The sequence below is a fragment of the Mus caroli genome, chromosome 8 (genome assembly GCF_900094665.2).
Source record: "Mus caroli chromosome 8, CAROLI_EIJ_v1.1, whole genome shotgun sequence".
Taxonomy (NCBI): domain Eukaryota; kingdom Metazoa; phylum Chordata; class Mammalia; order Rodentia; family Muridae; genus Mus; species Mus caroli.
The window spans coordinates 110,402,290-110,427,573 of record NC_034577.1 but is presented as its reverse complement, the minus strand read 5'-3'; the positions used below and the strand labels follow the sequence as shown (position 1 = coordinate 110,427,573).

Here is a 25,284-nt window from a genome sequence, read left to right as displayed (position 1 = left end):
TTGCTTTCTCTCCTCTTACAGTCAGGATCTCAACTAGGAAGTGGTGCCACCTATTTCAGACTGAGTCTTCCCATATCCATTAAAGCAACCAAGACAACCGCCCCTCCCCCAACAATAGCCACAGCCACAGCTCAACCTGATCCAGACAGCCCCTCACCATGACTTTTTTCTGAGGGGATTCTAGGTTGTGTCAAACTGAGAAAACTAACCACCATGCATGAACCCAGAGATCACTCATTTCTGTCCTCCTCAGGGCTGGGTTACAAGCAAGCGCTGACATGCCTGACTCTTATACGGGTGGTGGGGATCTGAATTCAACTCCTTGTGTTTGCATAGCAAGCACCGTTCCCACTGGATCACCCCTCCCAGCAAGCCGTTTTTCTGCTTACATGGTGTATACACTCATTCAAATCTCGACAATGTAAAAAGTAAAGAAATGATTCCAGGTCTTGTGAGAGCCGCTCATAGCCTGGGTATTCTAGTCAAAGTCTTGTTGGTGTATTATGTCTGCATTTGGGGTGGGGAAATTCACAAGCCTGGTGTCCCATTTCTTCCACTTGAGTCACTAAGAACAATCTCCGCAGCCTAAGATTTCCCATAAAACCCAGCCCTTCCCACTCCACGTACCCTACCATCTGCCTGCTCTGCCATTTATTTATGCAGCCCCTTTGGCTGGACACTGCGTGTGTTTTCTAACTTTCTGCTATCATAAATAAGCCTTCAGCGCACAGCTCTACCCATAAATCTCTGTTTCCTGAGGATGTAAGTGTTTGACACTGTTTCTGATTATTTCTTTGAGATAAATTCCAAAGAGCAGAATCACTGCCACGGAAGAGGGGAGCTGTTGGGAAAAAAAGTTGATGCATAATGCAAAATGTCTTTCAGAAAGTTTGTTCCAATTTGCATGCCTTGCCTGGACTCACAAGGGCTGCTTGACAGCATGCTTTGTGGTTGCCTGTGTGTGCTGATGTTCAGAGAGATCCATGATCTGGGTATAGAAGCTCTTCTTAGCCCTGTCCTGGGACCCTAGGACATTGAGGCTCCAGGTATAGAGAAGTGTGGCTCTGTTCTCCTGAGCTGCTCAGACTTCCCCTTCTTTTCTCTCCCCTGCTTCCTTCAGTAACTTAGCCATCTCCTTCCAGGCAGCACAGTGGAAGTTTGAGCTTTTGGTTCCAAGAAATGGCTAGGTTTCTCTAGGTGCCTGTCTTCCTTAAGCTTTTTAGCATCTGTGTTTAGAAAGCCCTTCTTCCTGGGCCACTGGGTCAGATTGTGTGACTGTGGTGCTGAGAACACATACACAACACACACACACACAGACACACAGACACACGAAGACACAAACACACACACGCACAGACACAGATTCACTGTTAAGGTGAGGCTCAGTGATGGTTAGAATGGAATAAGCTTTAGATGAGAGATCCCAAGCCCATGGCCATAGACCTCCAATGTCATCTGACCTGGCAGGGGATGGGGGGCGGGGGAGGGAGAAGAAATTCAAAAGCAGGGATGGCTCAATTTTCCTCTATTCATACAGACCAGCCACATCTCTCAGCTTCCCTTGCAGCAAGGCTGGGGTGAGGGAATGGTAGAAGTGATAACATCCCTCTTGTGACTGGCCACACTTCCCACAAAGCCTCTTGGCTCTCTCTTCCCCTTTCCACAGTAAAAGTAATCCTAGCCACACATCCTCAACAAAGCCTAATGACACAGCCTCATCACCCAGACTCACAGTGCAGGAGGGGCATGGATCTCTGAATGGCACCATGGGTAAAGTTGCCCTTGTCTTCATTGTGTTGGTCTTCATGGACAATATGCTTGTGTTAGGTCTGCACAGGAGCCAATGTTACTCTTGATCAACTAAGACAATATGATGGAGTCTCAGGAAGCAAGTTCCAAGGGCAGCATGGTTATAGGTGGGGCAATAAGGAAAAGCTTTTAACATAAGCTATGTCTGGGGTGATCTGCCAAGTATCACGATAACCGAGAACAAGGCCTGGGCTTTTATTAAATTGCAGAGATGGAGCTATGAGTTTTGGTATATTAGCCCTGTTTAATCCTCTCAATGGCTCCAGGAGCTATCTCCTTTTACATCGGGAGAGAATGAGGGATGGAGAGATTAAGTATGTTCCCAAAATGCTGCGACCCCGGTAGCAGAGATGCTGTTGGAGGCAGCTTGCTCACATGTGATCCAGCGAACAAGAGCTGCCTCCACGTAGGAGGAGGAATTATTGTGACAGGGGAGAGAAGATCAAGCAACCGTGGGGGGAAGGCAGAAAGAAGAGCACCCCAGAAACTGCGTGAGAGCTGTATCATAACTGGGATTAGGAATGTACTTTGTACCAGCCTCTGGCCACGGTGCTGAAAGTATCAGCCTGGGGTTGCTGGTTCTGGCCATGGTGCTGAAAACAACTGCGAAAGCGTGTGGTGTGCGCTGACCGCGGTATTGAGGACACACACACACACACACACACACACACACACACACACACACACATTAAAGATGGGTTGGCCAGGTAGGGTAGGAGCAAAGAGGAAGAGGAGAACCTGACACAGCAGGAGCTAGTTTGCTGGTGAATGCCCACTGGGACCTGGGGCATTCTAGTTTTACTTCATACACAGGTGCTCTCAACAGTGGTCAGGTCAAAGGCTCCTTCTGTCATTTGTGTGGGTAGCACGGGTCTGGTCTGGAGAGATGTCAGTTGTGTCTATGATTGGCATGCAGGATGCATCCCATCAATAATCAGAGACAAACGAAATGATGAGGGAGATGTGCAGTGTGTCATTTACACAGGAAGTGGAGCAGGGGCTGAGGGTGTAGAGCTCAGTTGGTAGAACACTTGCAGAGCATGAATAAGGCCCCGGACTTCCCAGGATGCGAACATAAAATAAAGACTATGTTTCAGAAAAGAAGGGATCCGGAGAGGCAGCTCATCTGGTAAAATGCTTGCCTTGCAAGCACGAGGCCCCGAGTTTGATCAGCAGTGCCTGTGTAAAAGGCCAGGTGTGGTGGCGGGTGCTCATTATCAGTCTCCTGAAGGCAGAGGGAGGAGGATCAAGGGGTTCTCTGGCTAGCCAGCCTAGCCTAACCAGAGAGACTCTGGTTCCAATGAGAGAACCCGTCTCAATAAAACAAGGTGGCTTGCTCCTGAAGAGCGACACTCAAGGTTAACCTCTGGCCTCTTTGCCCATACACATGTGCACACACGTGAGCATCCAAACACACAGGAACAAATCCACAGAGCCCTCTCCCCCAACACACGAATAGAAAAGAAAGTGAACAAGACAGCACATCCATCACTGGCCTCTTAGTGCAGCTCCCCCTTGCTACCCATGCTTTTCTTTCTCTTAAATATCCTGACAGAGAGCTCCCGATCTCTTCGGAGACTGAGGCTTTATATTCTGGCTCGGTAGCTGCAGCCACCACAGAGTTAAGTAATGACAAAGTGAGTTATTATCCAGACTGACTTCAGCTGGGTCTGTAACCTGCAGCTCAGGTTTCCTCACTGTTGCAATGCTCACACAACTGTCTCAGTGGTGACATGAAAAATGTCCCCTGTAATCCCCAGACTTGGAGCCATACATCCTTAGAGTCATGACTCTACACTTTGTGTGTGTGTGCGTGTGTGTGTAATAATGTTGTTTTGTTGAGGAGCAGAAGAGGGTGTAATTGCATTTCCTTTAAATGTTGCATTCCTTCTTGTTAATCAAAAATTAGTAGCTCTTTAAAAAAAACCAAAACAACTCAAGCTCCCCAGCAAACTGCTAGCACCATCTTTTTAATTACACAGAACGGAGAAACAATGAATTCCTCCACTTCTCACTTCTGGAACTAACAAGACAAAAACACAATGGTAGCCATACCTAGGTGGTAGGATTAAAGGTGAGTTTTAATTTGCTTCTCTGTTCTGCTCTGTGCTTGTTGGGCTTTGTACAAAGAGCTTGTGCTGTTCATTAAAAACATTTAAGTGACTAAAAAAAAAGAAGGGGGGGAGCTGTAGAATTCTAAAAAATGTACACACAAAGGAAATGCAAGCATGTTTCCCCAACTCTTGACTCTCGCTGCGTTCCCAGAAGCAGCCCCTGTGGCTGGCAGGGGTGCCAAACCTTGCAGACTCTCTTGCAGGGATCTCCCAGTTTCTAAAGAACACCTGTTGGACTTGCAGCCATCTTTTTAGCTGCTGGCCCATCTCTCCTTTGTTTCTCAGGAGGGAGGGACTGCGTGCCTGATTCTCACTCTATCCTCAGCAACAGTGCATGGGACTTTCTAGGTACTTGTTAAGTAGTTGAATGATTGACTAAACGTTGAGCAGTGTGAACAGCTTATGGAGAACTATTCCATGGAGAGATAGCTATTCAAGGGAGAGCATCTCTCTTTATGTATCTGGGTGCCTTGCCTGTGTGTATGTCTATGCACCACACAGTGGAGTGCAGAACAGTGCGTTGGATACCCTGGAGCTGGAGTTACACTGTGTGATGAGTTGATACACCAGGTCTGTCAGAGCAGCCAGTGCTCTTAATGGCCGAGTCACCTCTATGACTCCCAGCACTGTTCACCTCCAGTGTCATCATGGGAGGATCTGTAAAGCCGAGGGTGCCTGGCCAAGGATACCAGTAGAGAGGATAAAAAGTGACGGACTGTCTGTCATCCCTTCTAAGCCAAGGGGAGGTACAGAGTAGGGAAGGGCATCAAGTAGTAATTAAATATTGCCATTTAATTAGCGTTTGCTTGTGCTGTTTATTAAAGTCAGAGCCGGGTGGAAATCCCTTTTAATGCTTTGCGAAGACTCATTATTATCTCCTGGGTAGGATTTGGTGCATCTAATGCCTGGGTAAGAATTATTTGAAAACCACTCATTTGCGAGTCACTCATTAATTAAATTAAATTTTACTGAGAGCCTACTATACTCCACAGGTGTTGTTCATAATTAGCCCAGTACCCAAGGATTATAGCCCAGGGATGGATGACAGGCAGCAAAGACACAGGGAAGCACTCACGGGTAATTTTTGTTGGTCACCATATGAGGTCACCAAGGAAACAGAATTAGGCAAAGATAAGCCCATGCTCCCGGGGTAAAATAAAGTGCTAGGTTCCTTCAAGACTACGAATCAGAGCATGACCTTGTTTCAGTTGTGATGCCTTGTTTATGCAGACCGCTGACTCGCTGGCCTTGAACTCACAGCCAGTGGAACCATAACCGTGTCTGAGCAAAGCTCGGGTACCATGCTTATTTTCTCTGGATGGCTCAACATGGTTTCTGTGCCTGGGGACAATGCTGTGTATGGCCATTTAATGGGGGCTGGGGGAGAAACACCAACAGAAAGCAAAAAGATGTGAGTCATGGTCTCATGTTTGTCACCTGACTGGTTCCTCTATTCTCTCATTATCCCAGGCTTCAAGATGAACCTAGACACAAAGGGACTGGATGGACCAAGGGAGTGGTGGGAGGGGTGGGCAGAGATGGCAGAGACCCTTCAAATAGTGAGCCCTCAGCCAGGATGATGAGACCAAGGTCTGTTAAGAGATGGGGCAGTGCCTTAAGAACCAGAACACTCTTCCAGGTGCAGATGTGTTTGAATGACATCTGCTCTTGCAAAATAAAGAAATGTTTCCCCACTTTAAAGATCTCTGACAAAACAGACTCGGAGGTCAGTTGTTTCTCTCCAGCCTGCCTAACCATGTCTATTAGAATGCCACCTATCAGCAGCTAAGGGACAAGGTGACCATCCCCACCTCGCACAGGTATGCTCGATGAGGAGACGCCAGTTGGATTTCCAGGCATGACACTCCAGTGGCTTCTCACGACACCCTTTCTATTTCGTTAGGCTCCACTTTCTTTAAGGTCCCCCCTTTCTTACTACCCATTTAAAATGTCTTTAGTCTCTTTCTGTTTTCAGTCAGAGACTTCTTTTCCCTTCAAGCCTCATGGCTGATTTCCATAGGTGAAGGGGTCTCCATTCCCCTGCTGTGTCCTGCAGCTGGGCGGGCTGCCTGCCGCACGCTTGTCCTCAGAAGCTTCAGTTCCAGCCCTGACACCTCTGGGAGGCAGTGGGACCTTGGAGAGGCAGAGTCCAGGGGGAGGTCTCCAGATCATTGAGGACAATGTCCTCTAAGGGAGCTGGAAAACATGGCTCCTTCCTCTTTGTCCCCATGGGGTTAACCAGGAGCTGGAAAAACTTATCTGTGACACGAAACCAAAGCAACAGACTCACATGTTCCCAGAGGTAAACTTCCCAAAGTGCATGTCAAAAAAATCGATCTTTTCCTTTATAATTTAGCTCAGGTCCCTGTGGCTGTATCAGAAAGCTGATTGTCACAGAAAGGGTGACTACCCGTGCCTCACCTCCCTGGCTGACAGTTCTGAATGGGCACAGGATATTATCCCTTAGCCCGCATCTCAGATGAACTCATTTCTACCCTTGTTTGGGTCCACATGGTCACTGAGCCCTTCCCACCATGCTCTTCATGAGAAGTACCAGTGGCGCCAACATTCCTGAGCAGGGCCAGTGCCCAGCTGGACACAGGAGGAAACTCAGTAGCAGCTATTGTACTGTACTTAAAACTTCCCTGCTTTGCTTAATGTGAATGTTGAGGTAATTGAGGTTTTTAAAATAATTTCTTTAAAAAAAAACATCTTATTTTATGTGTATGTGTGTGTGCCTGAGTATGTGTGATACTTGCATGCAGTGTCCTGGGAAGCCAGAAGGGGGCGCTGGATCCCCCCTGGATGTAACATGGAGGCTTGCAGAAGAGGAAAGAGAAGCAGGCAATGATGAGGTATATTTTGTAATGCATTAAAATTACATTTATTTAGTGTGTGTGTGTGTGTGTGTGTGTGTGTGTGCATGTGCGAATATGTGTGTATATGTCATGTGGAGGAACCTTCAGGAGTCAGTTCTTTTTTTCCCACCACATGGGTCCTGATGGTGGAACTCAGGTGGTAAGACATGGTGGTTAGTGCCTTCACTGTTCATCTTGCTATCCCTCAAATGCACAATTATCATATGTCAATTAAAAATACTTCCTGCTTAGTGTGAGTTGTGATGCTATCCCCCAAAGTAAGGGCTAGGGAAGTAGTGCAGTGGATACAGAACCAGCCCTAGAGTGTAGCTTGTAGCTCAGTGGTAGATTGTGTCTGGTAAGTGTAAGGAGACAGGTTCAGGTTCCAAGATCCCCATCCTGACAATGACAGTGGATACTATTAACTGCTGTCTTCATTGCTATGACCCCATAGTACTGCAGGTATTTATTACATGTTTTGGAATGGATGATGGGTGGATGGATGGGTGGATGGATGGATGGGTGGATGGGTGGATGGATAGATGGGTGGATGGATGGATGGGTGAATGGATGGATGGATGGGTGGATGGATGGATGGGTGGATGGGTGGATGGATGGGTGGATGGGTGGATGGGTGGATGGGTGGATGGATGGGTGGATGGATGGATGGGTGGATGGATGGATGGGTGGATGGATGAGTGAATGGATGGAAAGACTGGTCCAAATTCAGAGTTCTTCTCTCTTGCTCACAAGCCTTCTCATAGGGATCAGCAGTAGTTCCGAATGGCAACACAGGTTTGATTTTACAGTGTGATTCCTGGCTGTGCTTTTGGGACCCATGGGGGAGCCCCAGCTTAGCCACCATGGCACGACCTCAGTTTAGAGTTTCATCACTTCAAACCAGAAGTCCCAGAGGAGTCAGGGAGGCCAGCTAGGGACCAAGGCTGAGCAGAATTTCCTGTGTTAGTTCTCTGACCTGCTGACCCACTGTGTGATTACTGTTTGAGGGTTGATGCTATGACCAGCCTCTGGTGAGACCCTGAGATGCACTCAGTACTGGCTGGTGTTGCTGTCAGGTGTGACCTCCCTTTTATTCTATAACAGAGACCCACATCTATTTTGAATGTCTTTATTACAAAGTATTAAAAGCTAAGCATAGCTAGTCATGGTTATGCACGCCTGTAATCCCAGCGCTTGGGAGAAAGAGGCATGCGATCAGGAGTTCAAGGTCATCCTTAGCCACATAGGAAGTGTGAGGCTAGCCTGGGTTACATAAGATGCTGCCTACAAACAAACAAACAAACAAACAAACAAACCCACCCTCCAACACAAACAATCCCCAAAGCTAAGCAAATTGAATGACTTAGAAAACAAATATTGGGCAAGAAGCAATATTAACATTTGTCAATATTTTTCTAGATTGGTTCTGAGAATTAATTTCCAAGGCAGACAAGAAGACAAATGATAATTATATTCAAATACAGCCAATCTGAAACCCTATTTTCAACTATGAGTGTCTGCCCTGTGGCAAATGCATAACATGTGTAGACAGATGTTACAAAGCTGATTTATAAAATAACCTTGCGACTGTTCACCCAGTGCTTTCAGATGATCGAGCCCAGTGCACGCCACCGAAGGAATCCATGGACATCTTCTCTGTGGGTTACGACAAACCCCAGGGTTCTGTTCTTGGACACCAGTGAGCTCAGACCTTTAAAGATCCTTTTGTGTAATTTATTAGGCTTTCTATCCCACGGACATTTCCATAACGGAAAAATCTGACCACTCAAAACAAGGGCTGAGTCTACTAATACATTTACATAAATAATTAAGAATTCCACAGCAATGCAGCGATAAAATGTATCACTGCCATAAACCTCCAACTGAAGAACATCACTTTAATTAAAAATTACAAAGGACTCCCATAAACAACTCATTTATATTTCAAGCACTGCGTTGGGTGACTGCAGAAAGAAATATCCGGACTCATTAAAAAAACAACAAAACTACCTCACCCCAAATCTTATTATTGAGGTCAGTAACCACATGTAATTAGAATGAAGTGTTAATAGGTCTTCGTAGATGGAAGAGACTTCTTCTAATTTCCCCAGGTAGACGGGCTATAAGCTAGCCTTTAAGATTTGATTAAAATTTAGAAGGTGGGTGGCACCCCAAATTAAACTCTTAAATCTGACTTTGAAACCTAGTTAGGACATTTGTGACCCTCCTTTCTCTCACTGAACATTTATTGCTTATGTATCTTGGGTACCTGTGTGTCTCAGAATCCCGGGGGTGACAGGATTTTCATTTTCAAGTCAATTGAAAAATTTTTTTTCATTTTTTGCCTTCTGCTTCCAAAGGCCTTAGCAATTACAGAATAAAAGTCCTACAGTCAGTTAACGACATTTTTTTTTCTGCCCAATTTACCACTTTTTTGGGGTGGTGGTGGTGGTGCACAAGTGTGCACGATTTTCCTTTAAAAGGTCCCAAATAGTAGATTCAATGGGGCGCTGAAGAAAAGTCTTGATGAGTCCAGGACGACCAGAGAGAGATGACACTGGCCATTATAAACAAATCTTTGGGTGCTAAATTTCCATGATTCTGTGGCATTCTTTACCATTTTGAATGCATGAGTGCCATTCAGTTGAAAAGGCTCAAATTCAGGGAAAAGGGAGGGACCGTGTAAGACTAAGGCTGCTCCCTCCCTCTCCCCCTCCCCCCCAAAGGAAAAAAAAACCCCAGGACAGATCAGGTGCCATTGATTTAGAGGCTGTCCTCAACGTATAGACTCGATTTGGATCAAGTTGGGAGGAGGGTTGGCAGACGGGCAAGGCTCTCTATGTAACCTTCAAGAGCCTGAGCCCTGATACGGTGCCCCTCCTGGTGCTGACCCTGCCTGGCACCAGATTAAAACAGGGCCCTTGGAAACACTTCCTCAGCTGGTGGGCTTGTAGGGATTAAGAGAGCTTGTGGCCAAGAACAGTGGTAGGAGATGGAGGAGGAGGATACGGGTGGGATATAGCAGAGGAGAAGGAGGCAGGAGGGTTATGAGTTCAAGGTCAGCCTTGGCTACACTCTTCCAGTCAGCAAGATGGCATTTGTGGTTATCGTATCCTAAATTTGATCTCTAGAACCCACACAGCTGAAGGTGTGAACCAACGGGGGCAAACTGTCCTCTGACCCCCACTATACATTGTTGTATACTTGCACCCTCATGCACACACAAGGAAATAACATCAAAAATTTAAAACAAGGTGGTCATGTCTGTTTATGCACTCATATACTGGCACTCAGACACTGCAACCCAGTCACCACCATCCCTTCTATGACTGTTAATTGGGTGACGTTAGCCACTTGGGGTAATCCATGAGAGAGCTCTAAAGAAACACCAGAAGAGGGCATCAGATCCCATTACAGATGGCTGTGAGCCACCATGTGGGTGCTGGGAATTGAACTCAGGACCTCTGGAAGAGCAGTCAGTGCTGAGCCATCTCTCTGGCCCCAGTGTTCTTTTCCTTAGGACAAGGCACTTCTGGGAGGTTCAAACATGCACTACTCCTTATGAGGGAATGTGCAGCAGTTGACACTGTGCCATACTTAGAGCATGCTCTAAGTACACAGCCCTGATCCAACAGGTCAATGAGTCATAACTACAACCCTTGCTTATGTAGCTGGCGGTGACCTTGAACTTACTATGTAGCTGGCGACGACCTTGAACTCCTAATTTTCCCGAGTCTATCTCTCAAGTGCTGAGATTATAGCCATACCTAATTATGGCATGCTGGGCATGGGGCCTGGGGCCCTGTGCATGCTAGGCAAGTGTCCTACATACTGTGTGAGTTCCCAGTCTTCCTTGTATTATCTGTTACTCTGTTAAGTAGAACTCCAGCATCCAATGTCACTGGATTCTATGGTTTGGATAAAGGCTCCCTAAAATCTTGTGTGCCAAAAGGATGATGGAATGTTAGTGGGTGGGGCCTAGCAGGAGGAAGTTAGGTCATTGGAGGCATGCCCTCGGAGGGGGTCTTGGCACTCCAGGTTCACCTTTTTCTCTCTTTGTTTCCTGTTCTCTGAAAAGTGATCCGACTGTAGTATTACACCCCTCCCCTCCCACCATGATGTGCAAACTCCCCAGAGCCTCCAAAGAACAAGAGTGACGGATTGCAGATGATGGAATTTGGAGGACAGACTACAGATGGGGCCTTTGCAACCATGGGCTTAAGTGAGTCTCCCCTCTGGCTGATTTTGTGTTTTGTGGTGCTGGGATTTGAATTCAGCACCTCCTGTGTGTGAGTCTCTTTCTTTCTAAGAAGATTACCTCAAGGGTTTTGTTACTGTAGTGGAATGCTGGCTCAGCCATGAGACATTCTCAGTAAAAAAAAAAAAATCTATGGTTGTAGACTGCTGTTACGTTGAAAGGTCTGATCCATGTGGCAGACGCTGTCACTCGCCTCTCAGTGCCCACTCTCCCTTAACAAAGATCTCAGCTGTAAGAGCTACACACTAGATGGGGATGGCCATGGGAACAATGTTAGGGAACGGAGCTTGAAGAGGGATAAAGGAAATCACCTAAAAACCGGGATGTGGGCCAATAAACCTGCCAGGAAGTCACCAGGACTCAAGTTCAGATGCCGGAATCTACGTAAATGCTAAGTGAGCTGCCAGGCAGCCATCCATAATCAGGCCTTGGGGACATGGAGGCAACGAGACTGGGGGTGTAAGTGAGCTGAGATGCTGTTTCATGAATATGGTGGGGGATCAATCTGGTATGATTCCTGATATAAGCCCTGGTCCTCCATATGCACACACACACACACACAGACACCCCACACACAAAAACACAAACATGCATCATACACATATATACACAAACATGCAGACACACACAGACAAAGACACACACAGGCAGTGGGAAAACCAGAAAGCATCCCTTCTCGTTTCTTTTTCCCCATCCTGATGTCTGAGATACAGATATGAAGGCTGGAGCACTGGCAGCCACAACAGTTCATGAGGAAGAGATTGCCCCCATGGCAGTATCAGAAGTGGAAGGACCCTGGGGTCCCGGCTATATTCTGGGGCTGCCACACCTGCCTCATCTTGTCTCGTGTGAGGAAAAAGTTCTCTTTTCAGAGCCCCCTCAATTAGAATCTTCCTGTTATATCCCAAATGTATTTCCTGCTGAGATAGCAGGTACTAGCAATGGAGTGAGGGAGTGCTTATTCAGCAGTACATGGATGATGCCTGCACATGTTTCTGCACATGGATGCCTGCTTGACACATCTGAAAGCACAGACGGCAGGTCACAAAAGGATGGGTGACATCAGCCACTTGGGGTAATCAATGAGAGAACTCTTTCCATGTGTCTCCCCCCACCCCACAATCCCTCCCGATCTGCATGGAGGTTGTTAAAAAGGATCTCCCTGGATGGGATGATTACAGAGACTTCCTTTCTCTCATTGCAGAAGTTTCCTTCACGAGCTGTCTCAATAGTCACCAGACAGAAGGAATTGGCCGTCACTCAGAGCCTGCTGCCTGTGTCAATCTGGAGCGAAGCACACCAAAGGATGGGCTTGTAAATGGGCCTCAGTGATGAAGAATGGGCCTTTTCTAGAGGATTTATAGCCCCCTGCCTTCAGGGCTACCAGCTGGGCAGAGACCAAGTGCCCGAGCTTCTGAACACCTCCTTGAAGGATCAGCATCAGAGATAAGCCCTGAAGTGCATTTAGTCACACAGGACATTACAGACAAAGGGACTAGATCAGGGGTTGCTTAGCGGTTCCCATGGATGTCGGGGGTAGCAGGAGACCCCCTCCTGGATGAGGCTGGGGTGACCGTCTAGGGCAGGTTGGACCCATGTGATGCCCTCAGGATGCCCACTGAGGAGGGCATGTCTCCTTGTTGCTGGCTTGGGGGGGGGTCAAGCATGACTGAAGTTGAGATGGATGGAGGTGCTTATTGGCGCTCACTCAGCACAGAGAGTCTTAGAGTGGATGGACAGAGAGATGAGGAAAAGAGACAGAGAAATGAAACGAGGGGGGAAGAGGGGGAGGAGCAGAAGGAAACACTACAATATCACCAGAAGGTGCCTCATTCTCATCTTGTCAAGGAGGAAGGAAGAGGAGGGAGAGGCAATGAGGGCATGATGGGTAGAGAGAAGAACGAGAACAGCTGGGGAGAAACGCCAGCTGGAAAAGTGTTTGCCATCCAAGTGTGCAGGCATGGATTTGATCCCCCAAACACACATCATAAAAGCTAGGCTTGGCGATGCATGCTTGCTATTCCAGTGCTGGAGAAGCAGAGACAGGTGGGTATCTGGGGCTTCTTGGCCAGCCAGCCTAGCCTATTTGGTGACCTCTGGGCCAGTGGGAGACTGTTTCAAGGTGGACAGCTTCTGAGGTTGATCTCTGGCCTCCCACACTTGAATGTATATACCGCTACATATGTGATCACTCACAAGGTGGGGGAAGGCAAAGAATAGAAGTGGAAAGAGGAAGGGGAACAAGAAAGGCAGAGAGGTTTGGAGTGAGACAGATGCCAGAGAGGTGGGAGTTTTTTGGGGTCGGGGTTGGGGAGAAGGGCAGAGAAGGATTGAGCTAGGAGAAGAAAGCCCAGAGAGATGGACAGAGCGAAAGTCACAGAAGTGGAGCAGGATGGACAGAGAAGCAGAGGGACGGAGACGTTATGGCCCAGCCAGTGTTAAGAGGGAAACAGAGTTCTGTGAAGGACCTTTGGGCCCTGCCAGTAGTCTAGCTGTGAATGGAGGCTGCGTGGGGCAGAAGCCTGGGTCAGCAACATTTTCTTTTGTTGTTCTCTGAGTGTCAGCTACACTCAGAGATCCTGAGATAAAATAATAGCTCCCAGAGTGAAACTCCCCCCTCTTCCCGCTCCCTAAAGAATTACTTGAGCTACAACGGTAATGAGACCAGAGGCCACTTGCAAAGTCATCATCCGTCTGAGAACTCTGCGCAGCCCTGTGAAGAGCTGTGGGAAAGTCTCCCCAGCCACGCCCACCCCTCCACACAGCCACGTCCACTCCTGCACATACAGCCTTCCTGGAGGCCTCTTTTCAGTGTGCTGGATCAAACTCCCCATCACTAAAGAGCCTTTCCTTCCCAGGGCAGCAGGTCTGCTTGCCAGTGATGTTTCATGAGTTCAGAACCAGTACCAGGAAATGGAGGAGCAGGCAGGGCCAGGAGGAGGAAGGAAGAATAAAGGGAAGGGCAGGGAGTGGAGAGGAGGGGAGATGATGGGAGAAGAGAGAAGGTCCAGCCAGTGAAGCTGAGGAAGGGATACTTGGCAGGCAATTCTGATTCCCAGTAGGGAAAGTGACCAGCTTAGCATCCCTCATCCAAGCCAGCATCCCTCATCCAAGCCAGCATCCCTCAACAAGTTCAGCATCCCTCATCCAAGCCAACATCCCTCATCCAAGCCAGTATCCCTGTCCAGTCTAGTATTGCTCAGCAAGCTAAGCATCCCTCAGCAAGTTCAGCATCACCCAGCCAGTTTAGCATCTCTTAGCCAGTTCTGCATCCCTTGATAGGCCTGTGAGCAGATGTTGGTCCTCTTGGGTGACCAGCTGTAGAGAAGTAAGGCAGCTGTGTTGTCTGAGGGTTTCTAATCATGGGGGCCATCTGCACCTCCTGAAAAAACCCAGCTCTTACTCTTGTCTCCTGAGAAGGGCCCCAGCCCTCTCTAAGTGGTACCAGCTCAAGCCTCCACAGAGGACACTGGGATCAACTGTGGTCCTGAACAATAAGGCCAGCCCATGAGCACCGTTCGTCCCCTTGCTCCTCAGGGTCACATGTCCCAGATGGCTCAGTGAGCCTCTGTTGGTACTGGCTGCACTGCTTCTGGGTAGGGTGTGGCTCTTTCTGCAGGCAGATAGAGGACTGTTTCAGGGCTGACCTCATTTCCTTGAAGATGTACAAACCTGGGTGAGGATAGAGCCAGCTAGAGAGAATAGCACCGGGGTGTGAAAAGGAGTCTGGCTTTGGTACTAGTGCCATCCCACTGGCTGCCAGGTCCCCACATTTCAGTCAGCTGGGTTAATCCATGCATTGTTTGGCATAGGTGAGTCTGAGCTGGGTCCAGGTCACTGGTGGCCTGTGGTCACAAATGGTGCTCAGACCTGCCTTTCTAGTCCACAGGATAGAGATATTTAGCAGCCCCCAAGCCCCTCAGTGGGAGCTCCTAACATTGCACTGGGGCCAAATAGGAAGCCCATGGCCTCTAGTTCTACAGCCTGGATCACGCTTTCTAGGCTCTGAAGTTTGCCTTAGTACTTAGTGGCTTGGCTATCACCAACCAGCTTTCTCTCTGTATCTCATCCTGTCTTTCACTCCATGTGCAAGGAGGGGTGTTTCCTTTGGCCTCTCTCAGTGCTTAAGCAGTATGCTTTCCTGCCCTCCATCTTGGTCCACCATAACAAATGGTGGTCACATCTCTGCTGCCCCTCCCACCTAGGTGCCCTTTGCTGGAAACTTATCCTCTCTGCTCAAGAGCAGGAGTGTGAACTGAAGTGATGGAGGACTGGGAGGGACAGTGGCTGGAGATGCCGTGTTTTCTCTGTGAAGCTCTGACATGCCAGGCCACCAGCTCATGCCACCTGGAACCTTAGGAATGCCCTGGAGCCTGCACAGCCTCCAGCTGCTTCTCCTTCTGCTCCCATAAACATGGACAGACCCACAGCAAATTAACCCTTTGCTTAAGTTAGCCCAGAACTGCATTCAATTAGAGAACCCTCTCTCCCACTGTCTGCCCTTGATGTGGGCGCTGTGGCTTTTGTTCTAGGAACCCCCACTAGTCACTCTCCATTCCATTAACCCTTTGATCCCCAGCAGGGTCAAAGCTGAGACAGCAAGGCAGAGCCCAGGGTTAGCAATGCTAGCTCCAGCTGCAGCTCATTTTATCTGCTGCCTCGGTCTCCCATTGTAGAAACACAAAAAATGGTGGTAAGCCGCCCTAAAAACAGCCTGCACAGCTTCCTGGTAGCTAAACTACAGGTTTCCTATCAAGTCCTTCAGGAATGCACTCTTTGACCATTAAATCGCCCAGCAGGGGGCAGGGGAAGAAAGGTGATCTCCCATTCTCACTGTCAGAGGAGTTGTTACTAACTTGCAAAATCCTCTAGTCCATCTAGCAAATCAGAAAGTCTGGAGGTAAAAAGAAACTTTGTGTGTGTTTGGGGGTGGCGGTGGTGGTTGTGGGGGAGGGACAATCTCTGCTTCCTCCTTGCCAGCTGGCTCTGTGGGAGACACTTCAAACTTTCTTTGCCGAGACAGGTGGTTCACTTGGGCCTGTGCAGTGATTCGTTTACAGTGTGACAGTGTCTCAGGGATCCTGTAGCTGCTGGCAGGTGATGTTGGCCATTTAATGAAATCTTACTAGGAAGAGACCTTCTACTGAATCCTGGAGCATAGCATAAAAAGGAAGCAGGACTGGCAAGATTTTAGCGGCATTTGACCCAAAGCTTCCTCCTGGAGGAACACTAGCTTTTATAGTACCAGGAGGTTCTATGTAAAGTTGACAAAGGTGGGAGAAGCAACTAGGTGTCCTGTCCAGCTGGGATGCCTATGAACCACAGCAATGACCAGCATGGCGAGCTATCCCTAAGGGTGCAGTAGTGGCACTTCTATCTTGGCTGTAACCAACAGTTGTCTGATTGGACTTAAGGCCCACTCAACAGGAGGGAAATCATATTGGGGTATTCAAATCATAGCCAGCTTCCTCGGGGATAGCAAGATCATGGATCTTAGAGGAGAACCCATGGCTAAAACTTTACTAAACCAGTATGACTCCCAACTGCTTTCTAAAATCTATGCTTATGCTCTTACTTCTCACCAAAGAGGCCTCTCTGCTGCAGACAGAGACCTTCGGTGAAAACCTCACATGGTCAAAACACAGAGAAACACCTATTGTAGGGCACCCAGCTCTAATGGATATATTCAAAACTAAAACCCTGGACCCACGGCTCAAGGAACTCCATGAAAGAGAGGATAGAAAGATGCTATGAGCCACAGGAATGGGAAGTCTGGGCTGAGAGTGTCTCCTAGAAACAACAGGGAAGCTGCACCCCTGCCACCTTGACAACATGGCTGCCCGAAGAAGACCCAAACAGTAACAACACCCACTGACACACTGACACAGAAGGGAAAAGTCTTAAGAGGTCCCATCACCAGACCAAGAATCACAGGCCACCAAGGAATGCTGGGAGAAGGAGAAACAGCATTCCCCAGGGATGGACCCCCTAACTGGTTATCCAATACCAAGTGGTCAGTCCTGAAATCATATTCATACAAGCAACACTAAATGAACCAAGTAGGTTGTATTCATGTACTTATGCATATATAGGTATAACAATAGCAAAGAAAAAGGGGCCAGGAATTCTCGAGAGAGTGGCTGGTGCCAGGTAGAGAAAGGAAAGTGGTAGATGATATAATTATATTTTAAATATAATTCAACTAAACATAAATAAAAATAAGTTAAAACAAACAAACAAACAAACAAACAAAAAACCTATGAAGGAATGAAGACAGAAATTGTTGACTACACTACTCCTGCTATTGATTATTAGAACTCCAACCCAGGGGTCCATTTCTAAGGATAGGGCAAATTCTGCTCTTTGCCTCTGAGGCCCAGAACTAATGTGCATTCAGAAGCCAAGAGAACGGACAGGGCACTGTGTCAGCCCGTTTCTGTTGCTGTCACACCGGGCAGACTTGAGCAAGTGCTCACATGTCTCGAGTGTAGATGTGTGCATGAGTCCATGCACCTGTGTAAATGCTTGTGGAAGCCAGCTTCTGTCAGTCTCTAATGATAATGATGATTGTTATTAGGGACAGGGTCTCACTCCGTAGCCTTGACTGGTCTGAAACGCGTTATGCAGACCAAGCGCTGGCCTTGAATTCACAGAGGAGACGATGCCTCTGCCTCCCCAGTGCTTGGATTAAAGCTGCGAACCACCATGCCTAGTACACAAATTATTTCCTGTCAACTTGATAGAAACTTGAGTCACCTGGGAAGAGAGGACCTCTGTGGAACGACTGCCTCCATCAGATTGGCCTGTAGGCATGTGTGTGCGTGGTTCCTTGACTAATGACTAATGTTGGAGACCCACCCACTGTAGGTAGTGCCACCCCTGGGCAGGTGGAGACCCACCCACTGTAGGTAGTGCCACCCCTGGGCAGGTGGAGACCCACCCACTGTAGGTAGTGCCACCCCAGGGCAGGTGGAGACCCACCCACTGTAGGTAGTGCCACCCCAGGGCAGGTGGAGACCCACCCACTGTAGGTAGTGCCACCCCTGGGCAGGTGGTCTTGGGTTGTATCAAAAAGTAGGCTAAGCAAGCCATGAGTAGCAAGCCAGTAGCCAGTACTCCTCCAAAGTTCCCACCTCTGCTACTGCTTGGGTCCTTATCCTGACTCCTCTCCGTGATTCGACATGACTGGAACATGTAAGATATTCCTCCCCAAGCTGCTTTTGGTTATGGTGTTTATTACTGTTTGGTTCTGGCCATAGAAAGCAAACCAGGGTACCTGGCTTCTGACTAATGCTTTGAGGCAGGGTCTCTCACTGAACCTAATGGGGCTCACTCATAAAGCCAGACTGGCCAGCCAGCAAGCTCTAGGGAATCTTTCTGTCTCTGCCTCGGCAGTGCTGGGATTGCAAGTGTGCTCCACCACACCATCCATGAGGGTTCCAGGAACACAAACTCGGATCTTGTTACTCACGGAACTGTCTTCCCATCCCTGCATTCACGATACCTCCATCTACAAATGGGACCAACCAGTGCCTTTTTTATAAGGCTGGAGTATGAAGAGATGCAGAAGCCCACACAGCATGGCTCTTCTTTAGGACCCTCCAGATGGGGCTAGGGTATTTGGAAATGTAGCCCTGAAAGGCGGTCCCTTCCTGTGTTGGAATCATGGATAAGGATATTGTCCTCTTACTGAGAGCACGTTGGCTCCATAAGGTGCAAACTTCCTTTTCCTCCCACACATCCAGATAGACAACAGGTTAACTTAACAACATTTTGCAATAGGCAAACAGTAACTGAACCCAGCGACTAAAACCAGCGACCATCAGCCAGCTTTGGCAACCAGAGAGGAAGGTGCTCTCTTGCATGCTTCTATTCGAAGGTCCCGAGGAGCTCACCTACCTGATAGTTTGATGTTGCAGGGAGTCTGGGTCTGAGGCATTCACTGTCAGCAGCACACTGCCCACAGAGATGTTCTCCTGTTTAGTCACCATCATGGGGTCCGGGTAGAAGACTGGTCCCTCGTTGACATCCAGGACTGTGATGTGGACAGTTGCCGTGGAGCTGGGGCCATAGGAGACGTCGGGTACCAGTGGGTCCTCATTCTCCACTTTGATCAGCAGGGTGTGAAAGGCAGAGATCTCATAGTCCAGAGGCTGGTGGAGCAGACAGAAGGGTGTTAGAAAGGCACACACCCTGGGCTTCATGTCTACTTTGTACTTGGTCCTTTTGGCATTGCATGAGCAGCTGTGAGCATGTGGGGAGAGATCTGGGCTTCATGGTTTAAGTCTTGTGCCATTTCAGGGGTCTTTAAGAAGAAGAATATGAGGTCTGGGAAGGTGGCTCAGTTGGGAGAGGTTTGGTTGGTGTGCACAAAGCCTTGGGTTCCATCCCTAGTCCATCACAAGACCAAGCATGGTGGGACATGAAATCCCAGTGCTTCAGAGAAACAAGAGGATCAGGATTTCATTTCAATGTGACCCAATCTAGAATCACCTGGGAAGAGAGTCTTAATTCAGAATTATCTAGATCAGGTGGGCCAATGGGCCTGCCTGTAGTCCCAGTCTTGATACTTAATTGAGGTGGGAAGACCCAGACTGAACATGGGAAGTTTGGGGGCTGGGCCCTGGACTGTGTAAGAGTGAAGCAAGCAAGCAAGCAAGGGTCCAGACATTTATCTCTCTGCTCTTTACTGTGGATGTCTTAAATCCCTACCTTGACTTCCTTTCAATTATAGACTATAACTTGAAACTATAAGCCAAAACCAAGCCAAACCAAACCAAACCAAACCAAAACCCCTTTCTCCACTAATTTGCTTCTTTTCAGGGCAATTAAAAAAAAAATCACAGCAACAGAAATGAACAAAGGTCATTGGATACCTGGTCATTGGTCAGCCTGGGCTAAAAATCTTTCTCAAACAAACAAACAAACAAACAGAAAAGGAACAGGGCACAAGCAAACATGAACTTGGTGCAACACCATTGTGTTTTGGATGGAAAAAGTAAATGAACACCCCCGCCCCCGACTCGAGCCTTAGTCACTGGCAATGCTGATGCTGTGAGGTTTCCAGACTGTAACCCATAACTCATGACTTCAACATCCCTGGGGGTTCAGTGAAGGAGAGACCCCCAAGGCCTGGGATCCACCAGAGCGTGGGATCACCCCACTTTCATTACTCGGGTAGACAGGTGGAACAGGTAGACCTAGCTTCACTCCTAAAGCTGCTGCCCTGCCTTGACTTCCTCACAAGATATGATTGCCTTGTTATATTTTGTTCCTATCCCACTAACCTGAGAATAACTCACTGCTGAATCTTCTTCCCTTTGGTTCTAAGAACAGATTTTTGCCCATGCCAAGAGATACCCTTTATCACCAACCCTGCTAAATACAATTTCAGACAAGTGCCAGGGAGCCAAGACAGTTGGGGAATAGTTACTCGTTCTAACTGGGACACTTAAGGAGACAGAAACCTCTGATTTGTTGGGCCAGACTATGTTGAGGGCATGTACAAAATAGAGGGAGGTGTGCATCCTCGTGCATTTGTGTGTATGAGAGGACTCAGGGTGGGATCCCAGAACCAGAGGGAGGGATTAGGGCCATGTCATTTCCTGTGGTGCATTCTCAGGGGAGAGAAATCAGGAGACAGATGAAGATCTTGTAAGAGGTAACCTGCAGGGATATCTGTCAGGAGTCTTCTAGGAGAGGCTGAGGCTAGCAGGTGGCCTTCCTGGAGGTGGCCCAGTGTTTTTTTCAGTGGCCTAGCATATGTGAGCTCTGAGAGGCAAGGTCTCAAGAGATGTCATCTCAGATTGTTTCTTACAGCTGATACGCTTTTTCCTATTATTATTAAATAGTCTAATGATCCCTGGGCATTAGCCCACCCTGTTGAGCAGATTTTCTTCAGATCAATGAAGATGTACCATCGTGTAGTAATGCTGTATAGACAAATTGATGATTTCATAGTTCCTGATAATGATTTCATAGAATTCCTGATTTGATTAAAATGATTTTAGGAAGAAAGTTTTAAGAGATGGTTTTAGAAAGATATAATAAAGTTAGAATCAAGAATAGAATGTGCGTCCTCCTCATAGAATAGAAAGTAAAAACTGCATAAGAAGGAATACAGTAAGCTTTTACAATTACACTAAGAAGAGAAATAGACCTGGGACAAACTGGTGATCAAGGAAAAATATTCAATCTAGGTCAGGTCCAAGGATGAAGCCGCAGGTGTGCACTATGATAAAGCAAGGTCATGTGAAACTGTTGCTTTGAGGCCACTACTTTTAACATCCTTCTGTAACTCCCCTTTTGTGTAACATTTTATCTATGAGGTAATTTTCTAAAGAACTTTTGTCTAAGAAGGTCTAAGGCCAGAGAAAAGGAAGAAAGTGTATGTAGCATCTGGGGCTCTGCCTGCCTATACATACATGTGTACATATATGTGTATGTATGTAAGTATGCATAAACACTTGTGGAGTTAATGAGGCGCAGGTAGCCAGGCTCGACAAGAATGTATGTGTGTGTATGAGTGTGTATGTATTTGTGAATACTGCCTGTGTAAAAGACTTTATTTTCTTTGCTTTTTCTCTCTGGTTCATGAAGAATTAAAGAGTTCCAAGCCTCTCTCTCAACTGGGCAGCAAAAGGGAAAAGAAACCAGCGCTTATTAGGACAAAATAGTAAGAGAGAGTCACAGAGAAAGAAACCAGGGCAAGGCAGGGATCATCAGTCTTTGACTTTTGTCCGATGCTGTATCTACCCACTCAGCACCACTTAACCCTAAAGGTCAGGGCAGGCTCCTGGCAGATGTCAGAGAGGAGTCCTGGTGATGGTCCAGTATTGACAGTGAAGCACAGGTCAGAGGTCTGGAGCCAGACCACCGACTCATTGCAATGAACATTTGCTAATCAAGACGTGTGGACAAAGATATACACTACGGGACACACTGTGACACACTACAGTTTCCATGATGAGGTTTAAAAAAATTTTTTTTAATGTTTTGGGGGTAGGGAGGTTGCAAGGGTGGAGGGCACCCTTATATGAAGGTGGGATTGGGTGATGATGTGAAATTCACAAAGAAGCAATAAAAAGTTGAAAAAAATGTATCCTTTGAGATGAAATAAACAATTTCCTCATCTAGGTGGCTTCTGGTCATGGCATTTATTTCCCTCCGGTCTGGGCAGACACATGTTGGGGACCACCAAGTCCCACCCCAGGATACATGATTAGAGATAAGTATCTAGTCAAGTTTATCCATGAAGCTGTAGGCTGACAAGTTACCAGCATCCTCTGTAGACCCAGAGGATGGCCAGGGTGATGCTATATCATGCCTTTACCCTTTTGAAAGCAGTAGCCTTCGATGGCCAGTGACAGGTTCCCCTGACAGCTCTGTCACTGTATTATTACGGAGGAAGAACTGGGGTGTCCAAGAGGTGGGGAAGGGTAGGAACTTAGGCTCTGTGTCTTCTAGAAATCAGGTATGTCTGTGATCTGCCATGCTCAATGGCTCTGGTACTGATATGATGCAGTTGCTGACGGAATTCTGTACTGGGTCATTTTTTATTGTCCATTTTACACAACACAGAAGTCTCCAGAGAAGAAGAGAAACTCTGTTGAATAATTGTCTGATTCAGAGAGATGAGAGAGAGAGAGAGAGAGAGAGAGAGAGAGAGAGAGAGAGAGATCCTGCTCCGATTTCTGTCAGTGATAGCCTGTGACTTGGAAGGATAATTTGCCACAAGTCCTTTCTTCCCCCAAGCTACTTTGGGCCAGTGTCTCACCACAGTAACAGAAGGCAGACCAGCACAGACTCTGGGGTAGGCAGGATAACATTCCCATAGTTCTCAGTTCTAAGAGTCTAAGGCAAAAATGACTTTGTAGACTTGGTTAAATGAGAGACTTCGAGATGAGAGATTATCTCGGACTACTCAGTGGACGTGATGGGATCACACGGCTCTGTGGAAGAGCAATTGAGCAGAAGATGTGGTTGGCAGGATGACAGATATCAAGGAGCAGCAACTGAGAGGCTGTGTCTGATCTGAAGACATTAGAAGGGCCATGAGGCTCGGGCCATGTTGGCCTCTAGAAGCTGGGATAAGAGGTGGAGTCTCCTTTTGAGGCCCAGGGTTTGCCAGTCCTGACGGCACTTTCAGTTTTGCTCACGGAGGCCCTTGATGGACTTTCAATTATCAAGCCGCACTCATCTTTGTAGATAGTCTCCTAGTGTAGAGTCCTCTGAGCAATTGTATCATATCAATACCAGAGCCAGGGGTCACGGCAGATCACAAAGGTCACACACAAAATGTATGCTCACTTGCCGTACCAAACGGATACAGACTGGAAGTAGCTGGTTCTGTTGAACATTTTACATATTTGTTCATGAAGTCCTCACAGTGCTATGGGTTGGGCAATGCTCCTCCCCCATTCACATCCCGAAGTCACAGGCTCCTATGTGAGAGTGTTAGCCCAAGTAGGGGTCATTAGGAGGTAAGCTGGTCAGTCAGGGGACATAGCCTCTGTGAATGGGGGAGCTGGCTCCCCCTTTCCAAGGCACAGAGAAGGAATAAGGAGGTATCATTTATACAGATGTAGATGTCCTCTTGCATTTTCTGGGTGCTGAGGTCATGGATTTCCAGCCTACCGAACCTCAAGTGACAAATGTGCCTTGCTAATCAGCCATCATGGTGGCGGTCAGTGTGAACTGTCAACTTGACAGAACCTATAATTATTCCAGAGGCGGGGCTCTGGGCATGCCTGTGGGGGATAATCTTGATTACGTTATTTGACCTGGGAGGTCTTCTTCATTGTGGGTGGGGCCATTCCCTAGGCAGGGGTTTCAGACGGTGCCAACTACAGAAAGGGGGCTGGACATCATGGGTACATTTATTCCTTGCACTCTAGTTCCTTACTATAGATGTGGTATCATCAGTTGTCTAAAGCCCCTGCTGCTGTGATGTCCACCCCCCTCCACCCCCAATAATGGACAAAGTTAAACCTTCTTCTCTTAAGTGGCTCTTGTCATAGTTTTATGTATGTATGTATGTATGTATGTATCTATGTATGTATGTATGTATGTATCTATCTATCTATTTTTCAATAACAGTCTCAGAAAGAAACTAAGGCAGCGTCCAAACCATGACCCCTCACCACAGCAAGCAGAAGGGACCCAGCATCCTTAATTAGATGCTACATTAATTGTGGCTTCTCATACATAAGTAAACTGAGGCACAGAAAAGGTGGGCAGGCGCTCTGTCTAGGGACTTGAGATCAAGGTTCCTACTCTGCCCTCTCTTATTGTCCTTCCCTGTCATAGAAACAAACAGGGCCATCTACCAGAATGGAATCAGGGAAGTCTCTAAGCCTCCAACGTTCCTCTCTGGGCTTCCAGGGGGAAATGGCAGAATCTAGCCATGACAGTTTCAACTCTTTCATGGGGCTCTAAGTGTTCATGGGAGGACAGAGACACCTCCGAGGGGCACCCTTACCTTGACCACAGAGAGCATGCCCTCATTGGTCTGTGGGTTGGTGTGGATCTCGAAGCTCTGCCCAGGATTTCCATTGATGATGGTGTATGCGGCCCTCCAGGCTCCTGTGGCGGGGTCGTCTTTGTCTTCCACTGTCAAGTTGACAATGACCCCCACAGCTCCCTCCTCCACTGTGGCTTGAAACTGTAGACAAAGCAGGTGGCCATAGTCAGTGTACTGAAATGTATCTAGCAGACGCCGAGAACAGAGCTTACCTGGGTACACTACATAAAGAATGCTACACATATCATTTCATTTAATAACAAATAACACAGGAATGATGGTCAAGAAGAAGCTATGTTCCACAAATCAGCTTTCCCCTGGGCTCAGGCAAGGCTGTGGGACAAACTTAGCTCACGCAGGACACCGGGGATGGATGCTGCCAGGTTAAGGAGGAGGTTGTGAAAACTGCCCTCTTTCCAGTTCCTTCTCCTTCGGCCTGGTTGAAAGCACACAGTCAAGAGACCCCAGGGAGGGTAGAGTCACAGGATGAGGAAACTTGGGCCTTCAGTCTCTCATGGAGGGGGTCAGCTAAGAGCCAGGAGCACTGTTTTTCTGAATTACTGTTGGATAGGAAGTGAGCTTCCATGGAGTGTGAGCCATTGCATACATCGTTTGCATGATTTACTATTAAGTGTGTATGTGTGTCTGTGGTGAATATTGAGATGGGTGTAGCCATGTATGTTGAGGTAAGGGCAGCCTTAGCTGCATTCCTCGGTGCCTTTG

At 47.6% G+C, this 25,284-nt stretch overlaps 1 protein-coding gene across 1 annotated transcript in view; it reads right to left on the bottom strand.

Annotated features, from left to right (window-relative positions):
- The window catches only part of Cdh13 (cadherin 13), a 1,030,912-nt gene that overhangs the window by 63,350 nt on the left and 942,278 nt on the right, over window positions 1-25,284 (bottom strand). Inside the window, exons 9-10 of the mRNA XM_021169677.2 lie at window positions 24,520-24,702; window positions 18,939-19,192 (exon numbers count right to left, since the gene is read on the bottom strand). Coding sequence (XP_021025336.1) covers window positions 18,939-19,192; window positions 24,520-24,702 — 437 coding nt within the window. The remainder of the gene's footprint in view (window positions 1-18,938; window positions 19,193-24,519; window positions 24,703-25,284) is intronic.